The sequence below is a fragment of the Cebus imitator genome, unplaced genomic scaffold (assembly GCF_001604975.1).
Source record: "Cebus imitator isolate Cc_AM_T3 unplaced genomic scaffold, Cebus_imitator-1.0 Scaffold172, whole genome shotgun sequence".
In the NCBI taxonomy this organism is placed as follows: Eukaryota; Metazoa; Chordata; class Mammalia; order Primates; family Cebidae; genus Cebus; species Cebus imitator.
This window is the reverse complement of record NW_016107487.1, coordinates 2,350,586-2,368,320: the sequence shown is the minus strand read 5'-3', so window position 1 is coordinate 2,368,320 and position 17,735 is coordinate 2,350,586. Positions and strand designations below refer to the sequence as shown.

Sequence of the window (17,735 nt, the reverse complement as noted above, 5' to 3'; positions counted from 1 at the left end):
AGCAGCCTGTGCAACACAGGAAGATCCCATCTCTACCAAAAAAAATTAATTAAATAAAATAATCAGGATCCATAAGTGTGTCTTGGTATCATGAACCATCACCAATCTTCTAACTCATTTTTAGGAAGGAACAAAAACCAAATATTCTCAATCCAAAACACATAACTCCACATTACCTTAATTATCAGCCCAAGATATTCAGTGTATTGTATAGTGCGTGTTTATGATACACTCAGTTTTTCTAATACAAGCTTCTCATTTGCACTCTACAATACATTTACAAACTTTATTTCAACACCAAATGTAAATTTATTTCATGATTTTTCTGTATATAAAGAGGGACACTCCATTTTAGTACAGGTTAAGTATCACTTACCTGAAATGCTCGGGACCAAAAATGTTTTGAATTTCAGATTTTTTTGGATATTTGAATACGTGCATGGCTGAGCATCCCTAATCTGAAAATCCAAAATCGAGATGCTCTAATAAGCATTTCTTTTGCGCATCGCACTGGTGTTCAAAAAGTTTCCAATTCTAGAGCATTTCGTATTTCCAACTTTCTGATTTGGGATGCTCAACTTATATAGTATTATATAACTCAAGTTACCCTGGGGTAGGAGGTACCTTGCTCATCCCTGGTTTGAGTTTTTTTGTTTTTTTTCTTTTGCTACCTTTTAATAGTTAAAACTATTGCTAAAAAGCAGAAATACCACAAATAATAATTTTTATTATTTTCTCTGCAATTTAGCTTTCATATCTCCACAAAGAAGTAATTAGGAAAAAAAAAAAAAAAAAGACAAAATAATCAAACCACAGCACTCTAGACTGTCTTCTTCATTTGCTGACCTGAATCAGTGTCCATTGGGATGAGACCTTCAGGCGATGAGCTCTGAATGACTGGAGACACCACAGCAGAAAGCCTGTAGGACATCAAAAGGAGCCTCTCTACCACAGGTTTCCACTCACTCACCAACTGCAGGCTGCTGCAACAAGGACATTAGGGAAATTTATACTAAAAGCAAAAAATCAGATTTTAAAAATGGAAATTATTAGATAAAAGGGGTTGAATTTGTGTTTCAAAACTGTGCAATATACAAAATATATGAGACATAAAAATATATACAGATATGTATGTTTTTAAATCTGATTTTCAATTTTATTCAAAGCAATAGACTACATTCCTTTCCCAGGACACATTCCAGTAAGAAGTTAAAGCTCAGAAACAAATGGATTTCTGAGACAGGAAACAGCTGTGGAAATACTTACTTTATAGGTAACTTCTGCAATGCTCCTGTTATACAGTGGACTCGCCCATACATTGGAAATGATGCTGCTGCCTGAAGCAGAGAATTTTCAGCCTGAGATACTTCTTCCTCAAGAATTTCCATCAAGCATTTGATAACTAGAAAAAGCAAACACAAAATCAAAGTAATATCAGTTCTAAAACATTTATAAATGTGCAAACAGCACAACAGTTCCCATTAATATACCCAACTCAAAAGAACTTTACACTAGAGTTTTTTTAATCAAAAAGAGATCTTTAAAGGTTATCCAGCAGGGTTGCTCATTTCTAGTTAAGGCAGGACAGAATGTCTTTCCCTAAACTGCCTGTACCCATTACAGCATTCACTCTTAGTCCTTCCTCCAAAACATCCTCTGGCAAGGGTATCAAACCCAAGGCTTTGGCATGTGCTAACTGGGAAGCAGATGCCTTTCAAATTAAAAAAGAAAAAAAAAGTTTCAGATTTTGAAATATCTGCGTCATACTTTGAACACCCCAAATGTGAAAATCCAAAATCCAAAATGCTCCAATGAGCATTTCCTTTAAGTGTCATGTTGGTACTCAAAATGCTTTGGATTTTGGAGCATTTCAGATATTGGATTACAGATGCACAATCGACATGTAGAAGACCTACGTGAGAATGTTTACACTGGCATTATTTATTTAGGGAGAAAAAGTCCATCAACAGGAGAACGGATTCATAAATTGTGGTAAATTTGTATAATATATAAAGTACAACTGAGATAAAATTCCGTATCATGTAAGCTGAATATTTTTAATAGTATATATACCAGAGGCAATATCATAAAGAAAAACAAGATTAAAAATTAACAAAAAATGCAGCTATGATAAAGGAAAGGTTTCAAAGATATGGATGCTATTGTATGACTTAAGCTAAGTGTGATCACCGAGCTTGTGAACAAAACTTTTGAATTTTTTACATATTATTTATATAAATTACATGTGTATATATATATATATATATATATATATATTTAAGCCTTCTACATGTAAATATTCTTTGTATGTTTGAAATATCTCATAAAGTCCTAAAGTATCTTGAATTGAAAGCCTTTATGTGAGGCATGGACTCCCTATTCACCTCAACTGCAGCCCTCTTCCCACTTCTCAATTGGGTCTCCTTTTAAGTACAGCCGTGAAGCAATTCAAGCAGGCAAGTGTCATCCTCCATGGTACTGTCATCTATCTCCAGATCTCTGGCCACATTCCCACCAGAACTACTCATAGCCTCCTCTTTTTCTCCCATTACTAGTTCTCTTTTTCATGGCTATTTCTACCATCTCAGAAATAATCATTTTTAACTTTCTTTCTATATCTGATCTCCCTTTCCTATTAAAAAAAAAAATCCCTATCTGTCCTTATTTCTAGTACAATTCCAAAATGAAGACTGGCTAGCATAAAATTAAGTACATGAATCCTCAAGAAATATTTGTTGAAAATCATTAGATCTGAACAATCTCAGACCCTAGGTTTTGGAACTGGCTATCTGGGAAGCATAAAGGGCAACGGTGTGACAGTTAATTAAAACATAAACCCGGATAAACAAAGGAAGTCTGCCTATATAAAAATAATGAAGATGGTCTCTCTCTAGTCACAGTATAACTTATACAGGAACAAACGCACATTTTTGTTGGAAAAAGAAGTCATTCTCATTTAAGAAGAGCTTTATTAATATACATTTGTATATGTACTTGTTCAACATAAATCCTGTTTAGACAAAAGTATTATAGCTGAGTAAACTGTTCATTTGCATAATAAGAACCCATGGTACTTTTATATGCTGATAAACTTTTAAATAAAAAAACAAAAAGTATATGTTTAACCATCAGATAGTCTAAACAAATGAATACTGAGAGAGTAAGATATTGGTTTTGATAAGAGCAAAACATCAATACAAACCCATTAGTGTGTTCCTTTCCACCACAGCAGCAGACCTATCTCCATCACCACAAGCAAGCTGAGTTACGTGGGCAGACAAGGATGACGGTAGAGCATCCTGCCAGATTAAGAAGTTCAGCAGGTAGGAAGCTGTCACACAGTCGTACGGTTTGGTGCTTGTGCTGAGCTCCAATGCTGCCTGAAATAAGCCTTGCAGTTTCTCTGAATCCTAGAATAAAGCAGACTCAGTAACTGTCAAATTAAAGATTTCTTTAATTTAAAAAAATAGTAAATATTTAAAAGCACAGCCTGGAGCTGCGTACAGTGGCTCGAGCCTATAGTCCCAGCAACTCAAGAGGCTGATGCAGGACGATTACTTGAGGCCAGGAGCTCAAAATCAGCCAAGAGAACATAGTGAGACCCCATCTCAAAAAACAACAACAACAACAAAAACACAGGCGGGTGCAGTGGCTCATCTCTGTAACCCCAGCATTTTGGAAGGTCAAGGTAGGAGGATCACTTGAGGTTAGGGGTTTGAGGCTAGCCTGCCCAACATGGTGAGACCTCATCACTACAAAAAAAACTTAAAAAAAATTTTTTAACTGTCTCTTTCTTCAGCAAAAATGTACTTTGTCCTGCAGAATTTTACTATGACCACAGCCAGACTATCTTCATTATTTCTACGCAGGACAGTTCGTCAGTCTGTGAGGGCTTATGTTTCCCCTGGGCATCATACGGCTGCCCTTCTCCCTTCCTCATTCCTATACAGGTAGTTCACTGGAGAAAACTGTGAACTGGGAAGCTGTACCTGGTGAAACTTCACGTGTGTGGAAAACAACAGTGATCAGCTCAGCCTCAGAAATTACGCCTCAGAGTTCCCACATCTAGATCTCCCACAAACATCCACTCCCATCACCTGTCCTAAAGACACAACAAAGGACAGTGTGCTGTTGCAGTCACAGAAAAGCACTGGGCTGACAACAGAAGACATGATTTCTAGTCCCAACTTCAACAATGAGCAAGCTGTGTGTTCACTAGTCTGGAAGTCAGGATTTGGCTGTTCAATAATATTCTGATTCTACCAGGATTATTCCATAACTATCTAATGTAAGGAAAAAATAATTATAAACTCAATTTTCAAGTTGATTATAGGTCTACTAACATTTGATGATGTTTTTTAATTTCACAACAGCAAATATCAAATGTGCTGATTTAAGTACTGGTTTATTTAAATTTCTTTACCATTTGATATGTTTATTTTCTGTTATCTAAATAAAAAAACTTAAAAGTGGCAGCCAAAAGTTCAAGTTTAAATAAGTATTAGAAAGAACCAATTAAGCATCTAAGCCATTTTTTAACTGACAGTTAAGTCCCTGAACTGCTTTATTAACCATTAGTAAGAAAGTAATAAACAGCCTTTGAAGTCTAAAATGTCTTTGTTCCATCATCTTAGGTCAATCAAAGAATACTATGAAGAAAGACCCAGGATATATAGCTCCACGGGAAAAAAGGGAGTAAACTAGGTAGTAGAGTCAAGCCATTTATGTGAAAAATATGTCATCAAAAATATGTATGTACATGTCCTTAGAGAGATCAGGTTAGCATTCAAAAACTGCTATAAACTTAACTATACGAAAAAAATTAATTATATATTATATAAGGGACACCCAAAGAAAGACTTTGGAAATATAATATTGTGATGGTTAATACTAAGGGTCAACTTGAATGGACTGAAGGATGCAAAGTATTGTTCCTTTATTGTCTGTGAGGGTGTTGCCAAAGGAGATTAATATTTGAAACAGTGGACTGGGAAAGGCAGACCCATCCTCCATCTGGGTGGACACAATCTAATCAGCTGCCAGTGCAGCCCGAATAAAAGCAGGCAGAAGAATGTGGAAAGACTAGACTGGTTTAGTTTTCTGGCCTATATCTCTCTCCCATGCTGGATGCTTCCTGCCCTGGAATATCAGATTCTCCCAATTCTTCAGCTTTGGCTTCCTTGCTCCTCAGCTTGCAGACGGACACTGTGGGACCTCACCTTGTGATCATGTGAGTCCATACTCCTTAATAAACTCCCCTTTATATATACATCTATCCTATTAGGTCTGTCCCTCTAGAAAACCCTAATACAAATATATAATTAATATTTTTAAATCTTGAATGCCTATTTCTTTGACTATTTTACTAATCTGTAAGCCAAACAGAGAGTGTAACCAAAATCCCATAGCAAACCACATGTGGTACTACATTTCCTGAATTCTACAGCTAGTGCCAATATACCAAGCACGATTTGCCAAATTAGAGGTGCAGAGGTCCCCTAAGCCCCTTCATAGTTTATGTAAGGGCCAGGTCTTTCACATTTATGCCATCATATGTCTTCTCCATCCAGGTACTCTCAAAATATTTGCCAAGAATGAGGCATAGCTATAGACACAATACAAGGTGACATGTGATGAATGATAAGGCGAGGAGGGATAGACAGAGGAAGAGAAAAATCTCATCTTTAAAAACTGTGTATAATAATGAAAGTTAGCAACCTGAGCACCAAGGAGCTTTCTGCTCACAAGGATACCTGAAAAATCACAGGAATCGGTGGATACTGGACAGTAACTTCCAATATGGACCCCATGTCAAAAAACATAGATGTTCTAAGATCTTACAGAGCCACCTAGAAGCCACAGAAACAGACACTGTCCTCTCTAGCATGTGATCCTACAGAATCCCACTGCACCTACAAGCTACCATGCCCTAAACACAGCTGAACTGAACAACCACAGCCTAGACCATGGCTCAGCTGCAGCAGGCACCCTCAGCCTTTATAGAGCTCTAACAGAAAACCATAGTTAAGCTCCAGAACCAGTACTCTGCTGGTGACCCAAAAGCCCTAGGAGAAGCTTCAAGGGCAGAGCTGAGAGCCCGGGTCTGGAGGTTCCCTGCAGATTCATCCCCATGTAATGCCTTCACTTCCAAGCCCACCTTTAATTCCTACCCCAAAGTGGGAAGAGCAATATGTCAAGAAGAATGGAGGGGTTGGGGATGAGGTAGAGCACCTAGGGACTGTTGTTAACCTCAAGTACTTGGTAAGTTTCCATCTCAGTTTAGCTATTGCTGGTTGAAAAACCAGGAACATGCTCTCTACCTCTTTTACACTGTTTCTCAAATGTATGAAGAAGGGAGATTATCTCAAAAAATGCAAGTTACTGTAAGCCATGTGCTCTGATCGAATATTACATGTCCAAGGGAACAGGGGAAACCATAGTTAACTGAAATCTACCAATAATCTTGTAAACAATAAAACCTACAGCCTCCTACACCTCTCTTTTTCTCAAAGCAATTAAAAAAAAGCAAAGCTCACTGATTTGGGCCTTACTTACCTATTTCCTCTTTTCCCACCAACCCAGAAATAGTAGAGAGGTGTTAATGACAACTGAAAGAAGTCCAAAAACATAAAAAGGCAGAGGCAAACGCATGGATAATCCTCAGATTGCTTTATCTGCTGATAGAAAGTTTCCATGCATATACCACATTTATACTGGAAAAGTCCAGATACCTGAAAATGTACAGCTGTTTCCGATAACTTCATCAGAAGATCAAATGCTAAAATTTTCACGTCTTCAAAAGTGCTGGTGAAACATTCCATGAGTGTTTGGAAACGACCAACATCAATATCATGGCTTAGCTGATATACTGTATAAATTCTACCTAAAAATATTTTTAAAACCAAAAGATTTAAAAGTGAACAGAAGGAAATCAATCTTCTGAAGTTATATGACCAAATTTATAGAAAATTAGTACAAAAAAACCACACTTCATACTTTACCCATGACAGCATAAAATAACTTTTCTATTATTTTCTTAAAATGACAAAATAAGCACTACAGTTCTCCAAGTTAAAAAATATTTTTAAACCATAATTCTCTCTCAAAAGATATATGAAAGATTCCTAAGTTATTGCTAAAAATAAACAAAAACAAGTAAATTTAGAAACATATCTTTTTTAAAATCTTAATAAAACTTGACCTAGAATACAAAGTCCTGGGCAGGCACGGTGGTTCACTCCTATAATCCCAGCACTTTGGGAGGCCAAGGGGGGCAGATCACCTGAGATCAGGAGTTCGAGACCAGCCTGCCCAACACAGTGAAACACTGTATCCACTAAAAATACAAAAATTAGCCTGGCGTGGTGGTGCATGCCTATAGTCCCAGCTACCTGGGGGGCTGAAGCAGGAGAATCGCTTGAACCTGGGAGGCGGAGGTTGCAGTTAGCTGAGATCACACCACTGCACTCCAGCCTGGGCAACAGAGTAAGACTCAGTCTCCAAAAAAAACAAACAAAAAAAACAAGTCCTACCATATCTTAGAATGAACGGACACAGAATGATCAGTATGATGAGTCAAAGATAAAGAAGGACACTTTTGGCCATTCAGGGAAAAAGCTCAATTCCTCTACAAAATGGAAAAAATTAAACTGGTTTCATTCGTCCCTATAACAACATGTAGTGCTAAAAGATAATGGAGCAATGGTTACAAAATCCTGAGGGAAGGAAGGTTAGAAGAACTTTGCATATCAAACTCTTTCTTATTCAAGTGTAAGAGCAACAGAAACATTTTATAATATGCAAGAAATTAAGAACTACTTATCTCCAGAAACTCTTAAAGAAAAAGGAATTTCAGCCAACCAAGGGATGAAAAGAAAAAACTATCCCAAAACTATGATGGCAATCACTGAATCCACTTAATTCTAGGATGAAGACTCAAGAACTATGGAAAAACAGGTTTCATGGCAAAATGTGAAGAACATTTAAAAACATTTAACAAGTGAAACCCTAAGGAGAACTGAAAACATGCTTAGGTAATTTGAGCAATGTAAATTGGGATACAAGTTTCTCATTTAATCTTAATTTACAAGTTAGCAAAACCCTATGAAATTCCTAGAGCTGACATCTGAAGTTTTTGTCACTTTAACAACTCTGCTCAGATTTGCTCCTTGTTTTCCAATCTGACTGCTTTTTTTTTTTTTTTTTTTTTTAATTGCTCTGAGAGTTTTCTAGATATAGTATTGTATTGTCAGCAAAGAGAGATAATTTGATTTCTTCTTTTCCTATCTGGATGCTTTTTATTTCTTTTTTTTTTTGTATAATTGCTCTGGCTGGAACTTTCAGTATGATAGTGAACAGCAGTGGTGACAGTGGGCATCTGCGTCTTCTTCCTGATCTTAGTGCAAAAGCTTTGTTTCTCACCATTGAGTATGATGTCACCTGTGGATGTGCTATAAATATCTTTCATCATCTTGTCCTTCCTATTCCTAGTTTTGTTGTGTTCATTTTTTTAATCATAAAGGGTTCTGAATTTTGTCAAATGCTTTTTCTGTATAAATTGAGATGATCACATGGTACTTCCCCTTCATTTTAACGTGGTGTATCACATTGACTGTTATATTGACCCATCCTTACATTCCTCAGATAAATTCTACTTACTCATGGTATATAACACTTTCAATATGCTGTTGGATTTGGTTTGCTAGTCCATAAGAAATATTGGTCTTTGGTTTTTTGTTTTTTTTGTTTGTTTTTGTTTTCATTTTTTTGAGACCAAGTCTTGCTCTTGTCCCCAGGATGGAGTGCAATGGCGCGATCTCGGCTCACTGCAACCTCGGCCTCCTGGGTTCAGGAGATTCTCCTGCCTCAGCCTTCAGAGTAGCTAGGATTACAGGCACCCACCACCATGTCCAGCTAATTTTTTGTATTTTAGTAGAGATGGGGTTTCACCGTGTTGGCCAGGCTGGTCTCGAACTCCTGACCTCAGGTGATTCACCTGCATCAGCCTCCCAAAGTACTGGAATTACAGGCATGAGCCATCAAGCCCAGCTGTTTTTCATTTCTTACAGTGTCTTTGTGTGGTTTGGGTACCAGGGTAATGATGGCCTTATAAAATGAGTTAGGAGGTGTTCCCCTCAGTCCAATTTTTTGAAAGACTCTGAGAAGGACTGGTGTTAATTCTTCTTTAAATGTGTTGTAGATTTCACTAGAGAAGTCACTCACCCTGAACTTTTCTTTGCTGTGAGCCTTTTGAATACTGATTCAATCTCTTGTTATGGGTTTGCTCACATTTTCTATTTCTTCTCAAGTCAGTAATTCTCATGTTCCCAGAAACTTGACCATTTCATGTAGATTATCTTCTTGGTGTTAACAACTGTTCACTGTACTGTCTTATAATCATTTTTATTTCTGCAAACTTAATAGAAATGTTTCTACTTTCATTTCTGATTTTAGTTATTTGTACTGTCTTTCTTTTATCTTATTTAGCAAACTTTGTCTATGTTGTTAATCTTTAAAAAGCACAGCTGGTTTCGCTGATTCTTTGTATTGTTTTTCTATTCTTCGCTTATCTCTGTTCTAATCTTGTTTCCTTCCTTTTGAGGTAAGTTTGTTCTTTTCTTCTAATTGCTTGGGGTAGAAAGTTGACTTGGTTATTAACTCAAGATCTTTTAATATAGGCATTTACAGCTATAACTTTCCCTATAAGCACTGCTTTTGCTGCATTGCTTACATTTTGCTATGTTGTATTTTTGCTTTCATTCATCTCAAAATATTTTCTAACTTCCTTCATGATTTCTTCTTTTATCCATCAGTTGTTTAAGAGCTTTGTTCAAATTTGAAGCCTTTTCTGACACCACTGTATGAAGCCACTAACACTCCCCAACCTCCTAGGTCTTCTATATATCCCCCTTATCTTCTTGAAATATTTCTTTTTTTTTTTTTTTGAGATGGAGTTTCGTTCTTGTTACCCAGGCTGGAGTGCAATGACATGATCTCGGCTCACCGCAACCTCCATCTCCTGGGTTCAAGCAATTCTCCTGCCTCAGCCTCCCAAGTAGCTGGGACTACAGCCGTGCGCCACCATGCCCAGCTAATTTTTGTATTTTTAGTAGAGATGGGGTTTCACCATGTTGACCAGGATGGTCTCGATCTCTTGACCTCATGATCCACCCGCCTCGGCCTCCCAAAGTGCTGGGATTACAGGCGTGACCCACCGCGCCCGGCTGAAATATTTTTCATAGAACTTATCTACATCTTGTACATACATAATCTACATAATCTGGTATCTATATAATGTACTGGTAATACATACAAATTCTACATATTATTTTGTTCATTACTGTCTCCCTCCACTGAAACATAAGCTCCAAATGAAGAAGCACCTTGTTTGGGACAGTGAATATCCTTGGCTACCAGACATGTAATAAATACTAAATTAGTATTTAATCGTTGAATTTTTTACCATCAATATTGTGGCATTTGATTCCACATAAGAAAGATGCATGCAACTTACTCTTCTTGGTCTAGGAAAGGCAGAAACCATTTGACTAATCTCAAATCACATTCCTATCACTGAAGTTCTTGAAATGATGATGAAGGAAATTTACATCTCCAATCCTGTACTTCACAGTCAAGTTCTTAAGCCTCATTTAAAAGTAACAGCTACAGTATGGCTTACTCCATTCGCATTACCTCCCAGTTGTCTAACATAATTACGATGGCATAAGTCACTGCCCAATTATACGCAACTCATTCATTAGGAAGGTGGCTCAGGTTTTTCATTTTTAAAGTACATTTAAATTTATTAAATTACTCTGTTGACTGAAAAATTATAGGTATGCTTCAGCCTAGTTTTATTTTCCACACACTTATGTGCAGCTACAACTACATTACATGTGCAGGAAACTCTTTGTTATATGATTGAAGTAATCAATTACTCTTAGGTAAAAACATATTTTCTAAATAAAGCTGAAGTAGTATTAAAATTCTATGAATTGATGGAAGACTCCTGCATTCACTGAATGCTGTAACCAATTACCACATACTTGGTGGCTTAAAATCGCAGAAATCTCTTGTCTCATAATTCTGGAAGCCAGAAGTTCAAAATCAAGGTGTCAGTAGGGCCACGCATTCCAGAGGCTCTAAAGGAGAACCTGCTGCTTGCCTCTTCCAGGTTCTAGCAGCCGCATGCATTCCACGGCCTGTAACCCTATCACACCAATCTCTACCTATGCTGTCACACAGCCTCCTCTTTCGTTTGTCAAATCTCTGCCTCTGTCTTGTAGGATACTTGTGATGACATTTTTGGTCCATCAGGAAAATCTGGAATTATCTCACCTCAAATTCTAAACTTAAGCACATATGCAAGGACACTTTTTCCATGTAAGGTTTGCATTCACAACTTCTAAGGATTTGATGTGGATGTGTTTTGGAGACCATTTTTCGGCCTGCCATCGCCACTTAAATAAGGTGATCATAGTTCTCATTATGAATACTTGAACAATCCAATATCATCAATACCATTATAGGATGCTCTGTGAAGAACACCACATCCCCTATGCAATATTCCTGCAAAAATGTACGGCATGAATCTAATCATCAGGAAACAATGAGACAAACCCCAACTGAGACATATTCTTCCAAAATGTTAATATCATGAAACAAGAAACTTTCCAGATTAAAGGAAGCTAAAAAGAAGCATAACAACAAAATGCAATGCGTGACCTAGGATTGCTTCCGAGATTGTGGGAAGTTTTTTTTTTTTGTACTATAAAATAAATGACCATTTGGTGGGACAATTGGCAAAATTTAAATACAGATTGCATATTAGATTAAAGCATTGTCTCAACATTCAATTTTCTGAATTTGATCACTGTATTACAGTTATAAAATTAGCAAAAGACAGAGATAAAGCAAATATTGCAAAATATTAATAACTGAGGAATCAGCCGGGCATGGTGGCTCATGCCTGTAATCCCAACCCTTTGGGAGGCCGAGGTTGGCAGATCACAAGGTCAGGACTTTGAGGCCAACCCGACCAACATGGTGAAACCCCATCTCTACTAAAAATATAAAAATTAGCTGGGCATGGTGGCACGTACCTGTAATCCCAGCTACTCAGGAGGCTGAGGCAGAAGAATTGCTTGAACCCAGGAGGCGGAGGTTGCAGTGAACTGAGATCGTGCCACTGCACTCAGCCTGGGCAACAAGAATGAAACTCTAACTAAAAAAAAAATTAAAAACCTGATAAATCTAGGTAGAGGGTACATGGCTATTCATTGAACCAGTCTTCAAACTTTGCTGCTGATTTAAATTTTTTCAAAATAAAAACTTTTAAAAACTGATTTTCCTCAAATGAAGCAAGCCTCTATCACGTCAGCTAACTGTCGTCCTGTCAAAAAATTACATTTTGCCCAATGATTTAAAATAAAAAACGAATCCAGCCCGGCATGGTGGCTCATGCCTGTAATCCCAGCACTTTGGGAGGCCGAGGTAGGCATACCACGAGGTCAGAGGTCAGGAGTTCAAGATTAGCCTGGTCACCATGGTAAAACCCTGTCTCCACTAAAAATACAAAAATTAGTCGGGTGTGGTGGCAGGAGCCTATAACCCCAGCTACTTGGGAGGCCGAGGCAGGGGAATCACTTGAAACCAGAAGACAAAGGTTGCAATGGGCGAGATTGCACCACTGCACTCCAGCCTGGGCAATAAGAATAAAACCCCACCTCAAAAAAAATAAAATAATGAAATAAAAAGAATCCAATGATAGCTTAAAGCTACCTGATGCTTTGGCCATTCCCTGTGAAAGAGCAGCTGAGCAGGATATTTTCCTGTTTAACCACAGTTAAGGAAGACCTAGCACAAGCAAGAAATCCTACTTTATAACACATATACACACATGTACAGGAAAAAAAAAGAATCATTTCTTGTCAAAAAGGAAAACAAAAAACAAAAAAAGAGGGAAATGAAATTTCACCCTCTTGAGAGCCACACAGAAGGAAAAACAAAGGGTATCATTAAACCAGAATACTTGGAAATTACATCTTCATGTTGTCTTTCCGAAACCAGATTGAGGCATATGAAACAGACAGTGTTAAGGGAAACCACATTTTAACCACAGAGACTCACTCAGAAATATTAAACATAATAGAAGCTATTATTATTTCAAATTTTAAATCTTAAAGAACAGACTGGGTACTACCTTAAAACAGCAAAAAACAAATTAGGGAAGTAAGAGCTGAAACTCTTTCCATAATAAGTATAATCCATGAAAATTATAGTTTGGGGTTGGCAAATAATGATCAATGAAAAAGGAGATCGTTTCTTTCTCTTCTGTCCTTTACTGGCAATTTCATTATGTACAAGCAACTATTATATGGTAAGAATAAAACCTCGAAGAAAGGCAACAAAACTGAAACTTCGAATTAAGCATATAAAAAAAATTCTTTCCCCAAACATTATTAAACACTTACCTTCTGGAACATGAAAAACTTCCGCTACTGAGCCTAAAATGGTTAAAGCTGAAAATCTAGTTGAGTAGGAAGATCCAGGAAACAATGCTTCAAAAAGACTATTGCAAATGGATGACATAAAATTCTTAAAAAAAAAAAATTACAGTCAGTATAATTATATCACAATAGGTTATATTTAGAGTATTAAACACCCTTTAAGAGTGGGTGTTTTTGTTTTTAATTTAAAAAGTAAATTTCAAAAATGATACCAATTGTTCACTTTCTTAATAATTCAGGTTGGCACCCTGACCATAAGCTATATCATGACTTTAATGAACCCTATCTTTGCAGAGTCAACAAGAAGTATAATTTCTATTGCAGCCCAGACAGATATGTATACTTTTTTTTTTTTTTTAAAGACAGAGTCTTGCTGGGTTCAACAGCCCTCACCTTAACTGACTCTACATAAGATCCCTGCAGTCATTTCTCAGGTGAAGTACATGCAACCTTGGGGATTTATCCTTTAGGTCCCCACAAGCACTAAGAGTTTACTAGGTTATTAATTCTATTAGGTTTCAAAGGAATAGCACCATTACTGAAAAATACCCTAGTTAAGCTACTTTTAAGTAAAACAGTATTCACATTAAAACACAACAAGGGCCAGGTGCAGTGGCTCACGCCTATAATCCCAGTACTTTGGGAGGCCGAGGGGGGTGGATCACCTGAGGTCAGGAGTTTGAGAGCAGACTGGCCAACATGGTGAAACCCTGTCTCTACTAAAAATACAAAAATTAGCCAGGCGTGGTGGCAGGGGCCTGTAGTTCCAGCTACTCAGGAGGCTGAGGCAGGAGAACTGCTTGAACCTGGGAGGTGGAGGTTGCAGTAAACCAAGATGGTGTCACTGCAGTCTAGCCTGGGTGAACAGAGTGAGATCCTGTTTTAAAAAGAAAAAAAATGTGGATGTATCCTAGTGATACATCCACTAGGGAGTATCATTCCAACTGTATTGTCATTTATAGGCTTATAGTTCCTGTTTCCTGCAATCAGACTGTATCCACAATGCAGGCAGGGACCACATTTCTATGTTTGGATCCCTATTGCTGAGCACAGTATCCTACATACATAGTAAGTTCTCGGTATATGCTCTAATCACTTTTAATGGTTCTCAGTGAAGCTTCCGAATCCCTTGGCCTATCATTGAAAACGATCCATTTTCAACTTGATTCTCTGGATTCACTTCCCATTACTCAAGTTCTCCAATCCCCGAGGTATTTTATATGTCATTCACTATAAACATCCTCGAGTTCCCCCGGTACTTTCTTATCACCAAGCCTTCATTAAGCTAGTACTAGGGGTAGGAGTGGGGAACTACTGAGATTTTGGAGTCAAGAGCAGGTCTGGATTAGAATTCTGACTCTACCACTTACTAGCTAAGGGACCTTACACGGCTTATTGAACTTCACTGAGCTTCAGCTTTCTCACTTGTTAAGTGGGGATAAGAGTGTTTATCTCACAGCCTTTTTATTAAAGGTTAAATGAGAACATGGACATCTAACATTTTATAAATTTAAAAGTACTCTAGATACTAATATCAGTTATTTAGGTACAAAATTATCTCCACTAGACTAGAAGATGTCTTTTTCAACTAACAGCCTCTTCTCCCCCAGCATTTAGTCTATTGATTGGCACTGAGCCTGCCACACACGGTGCATGGCACCCACTGTTACGACAATGTGACAATCATGACAATACAGTGACAAGATTACAACCTCCAAAAGCCACAGGTGTACCAGTAGGGAAAAAGTACCACAACCACAAGACTGACTCAGATTAAGACTCTAAGGACTAATTTTCAAAGCATGCATACCTATAAGCACAGACCAAGAAACCATGCATACATGAAAATTAAGAATCTCAATCCAAAAAACAACTTCTGTGTTTCCAAGTACCTAATTGAGTTTTCACAAATTTCATTTTACCCCTTGCAAAAACAAAGCAACAAGATATGCTTTGTTAAACCTAGCAGTGATCTAAGAGAAACTACAAAATAACTAAGCTAGGCATAATATCCACAATAATCCATGATAATGTTTAGAGTAGGTAGTATGTCATGCTGCAATCCCACCACTTTGGGAGATGGAGGCAGGAGGACCACTTGAAGCCAGAATTTTGAAACCAGCCTGGGAAACATAGCAAGAACCCACAGCTACAAAAAATTAATTAATTTTAAAAAAACTTTTTTAACTGTCCCACACACACAGTGGGGGCTTTAATATATATTCTAGTCACTTCTAAATTTTTATTTATTAATTTTTTGAGGCAGGGTCTCGCTGCTCTGTTGCCCAGGCTGGAGTGCAGTTAAGGCTCACCAAAGCCTTGACCTCCTGGACTCTAGTAACCTTCAAGCCTCAGCCTCCTGAGTACCTGGGACCACAGGTGCACATCACCATGTTCGTCTCAGAGTTGTTTTTGTTTTTGTTTTTGTTTTAAATAAAGAGGAGGTCTTGCTATGTTGCCCAGGCTGGTCTTGAAGTCCTGGACTCAAGTGACCCTCCTGCCTCAGCCTCCCAAAGAGCTGAGATTATAGGCATAAGCCACCGCTAGTCACTTTTAATAACTCTCAGCAAGGCTTTTTAGAGAGATACATAGTTTACAAAGAGCTTTTTCATTTAATCCTCAAATCAACCTTTTGAGAAAGGTTACTAATTCTGCTTATACTTGATGAGACTAAAGTCAGCCAACTAGTAAGTGGCAGAATTAGGAGAAAATTTATGCCCTTAAAGTTCAGGTTGTGACTTCCCAAGCTTCGTTTTAAAAAGACAAAGCTGATTTTAGCCTTTGTATAGAAATATTCTTTGTTTGATGGCTTTTTATCTTTTAAATACAAAATTGAAAACCAAGGGCATCCATAAGAATGTCTACAGTTATTAGTGTGTCATAGTTCAAACGTATCATTAATCTATTAATCTCCCTCTTTCTCAAAATAAATAGGTAAGCTCTGTCTTCTATCAGGGCCTGCCAAGTTACCTGTCTTTAACCTTGCCTATCACAACTTTTAATTATTTTCTCAATCACTTGAATAAATAAATTATATAAGGCAAACTTTTATTCCAATAATACAACAAAATAAATTCAGAAGTTGAAAAAATGAATTAAAACCCTGTAACAAAGGGAAGTTTACCATTGTAAGTGGATAAAAAGGATCTGCTTCTCGAAGGCAAAATTTGGGGGAAGAACAGTGAAAATCTCAATCTGTTCTGCTGAAAAGAAATTCAAGATTGTCAAACTAAGCCCTGGCCCAGACTGGAGCTGCTGTACCCGGGTTTCCATCCATTTCATTAACACAATGTCCGAAAATCCAGCCCTACTCTTCAAGCTCACTCCAATGCAAGGCAGACAGCAAGCTTCCTCCACAGCTGAACCATGGGCCAAGACTCATCAAGCCTCTGTGAGTCATGTCAATCTAAAGAGAAAACAGGCCCAGCAACAACAGTCTTCTGCCCTGGAGAGGGACAGAGTTCAGTACCATCAATTACCCATCTGTTAAAGTACTAAATTTATCTGGCCTACATAAGCTAAAAGTGATTGAGATTAGCCAATGAACGTCATTCTGTAACAGTCCTCCACTACTGCACTGGTTTCATCACTCAGGGCTAAATCAAGTAGAGTACCAAAGCACCAGAAGAAATATGTAATACTCAGCTTGAAAAAAAAGAAGCACAGAAACTCAATTCAACAGACTTCCATGTATTTCCCTTTAATGCTTATTCAAAGTACTTTTTAGTTTTTAAACAATCTCTATGTTTAGAAATATTATCACCTACCTTATACTGCTGTAAAGAAACAGAAGTGTGCTGTTTGGTTAACTCATTCTGTGGTTCATGTTTGGATTTACTCTGCTCCAATTTATAAAGCACCTGAGAACTTTCCTGGATCCTACAAAACAGCTTTTGAGATAAAAGAAATGAAGCAGAGGTGAGCCACACATTAAATTTAAATGTCAGCTGAGAGGCAAAATTCTTCAGAATGAAACTTCAAGGAAGAAGAGTACTGATTTTTAATCTCTTAATATTTTATAATGTTTCTTTTGGAAAGAAAATTAATATTTTTATACCAAAAACAAAGTATTATTGCAAAGCAGAATACAATCATCAAACCACAGTTTTCTTATTTCCTTTAAGTTGGCACAAACCTGAAGATGATATAGTCAATTCCCTACTCCACCAATTCTTCACCCCATAAATGTGTTATGCGACTAATTCAAGTTGGATTATTTGATAATGA

General features: G+C 37.4%; 1 protein-coding gene across 3 annotated transcripts in view; it reads right to left on the bottom strand.

Moving 5' to 3' along the window:
* Positions 1 to 17,735, bottom strand: part of THADA (THADA armadillo repeat containing) — a 365,800-nt gene that overhangs the window by 323,676 nt on the left and 24,389 nt on the right. For all 3 annotated transcript variants that reach the window (XM_017544862.2, XM_017544859.2, XM_017544860.2), the window contains exons 15-20: positions 17,276 to 17,398; positions 13,473 to 13,596; positions 6,732 to 6,883; positions 3,203 to 3,410; positions 1,267 to 1,402; positions 847 to 983 (exon numbers count right to left, since the gene is read on the bottom strand). In XM_017544862.2, coding sequence (XP_017400351.1) covers positions 847 to 983; positions 1,267 to 1,402; positions 3,203 to 3,410; positions 6,732 to 6,883; positions 13,473 to 13,596; positions 17,276 to 17,398 — 880 coding nt within the window. The remainder of the gene's footprint in view (positions 1 to 846; positions 984 to 1,266; positions 1,403 to 3,202; positions 3,411 to 6,731; positions 6,884 to 13,472; positions 13,597 to 17,275; positions 17,399 to 17,735) is intronic.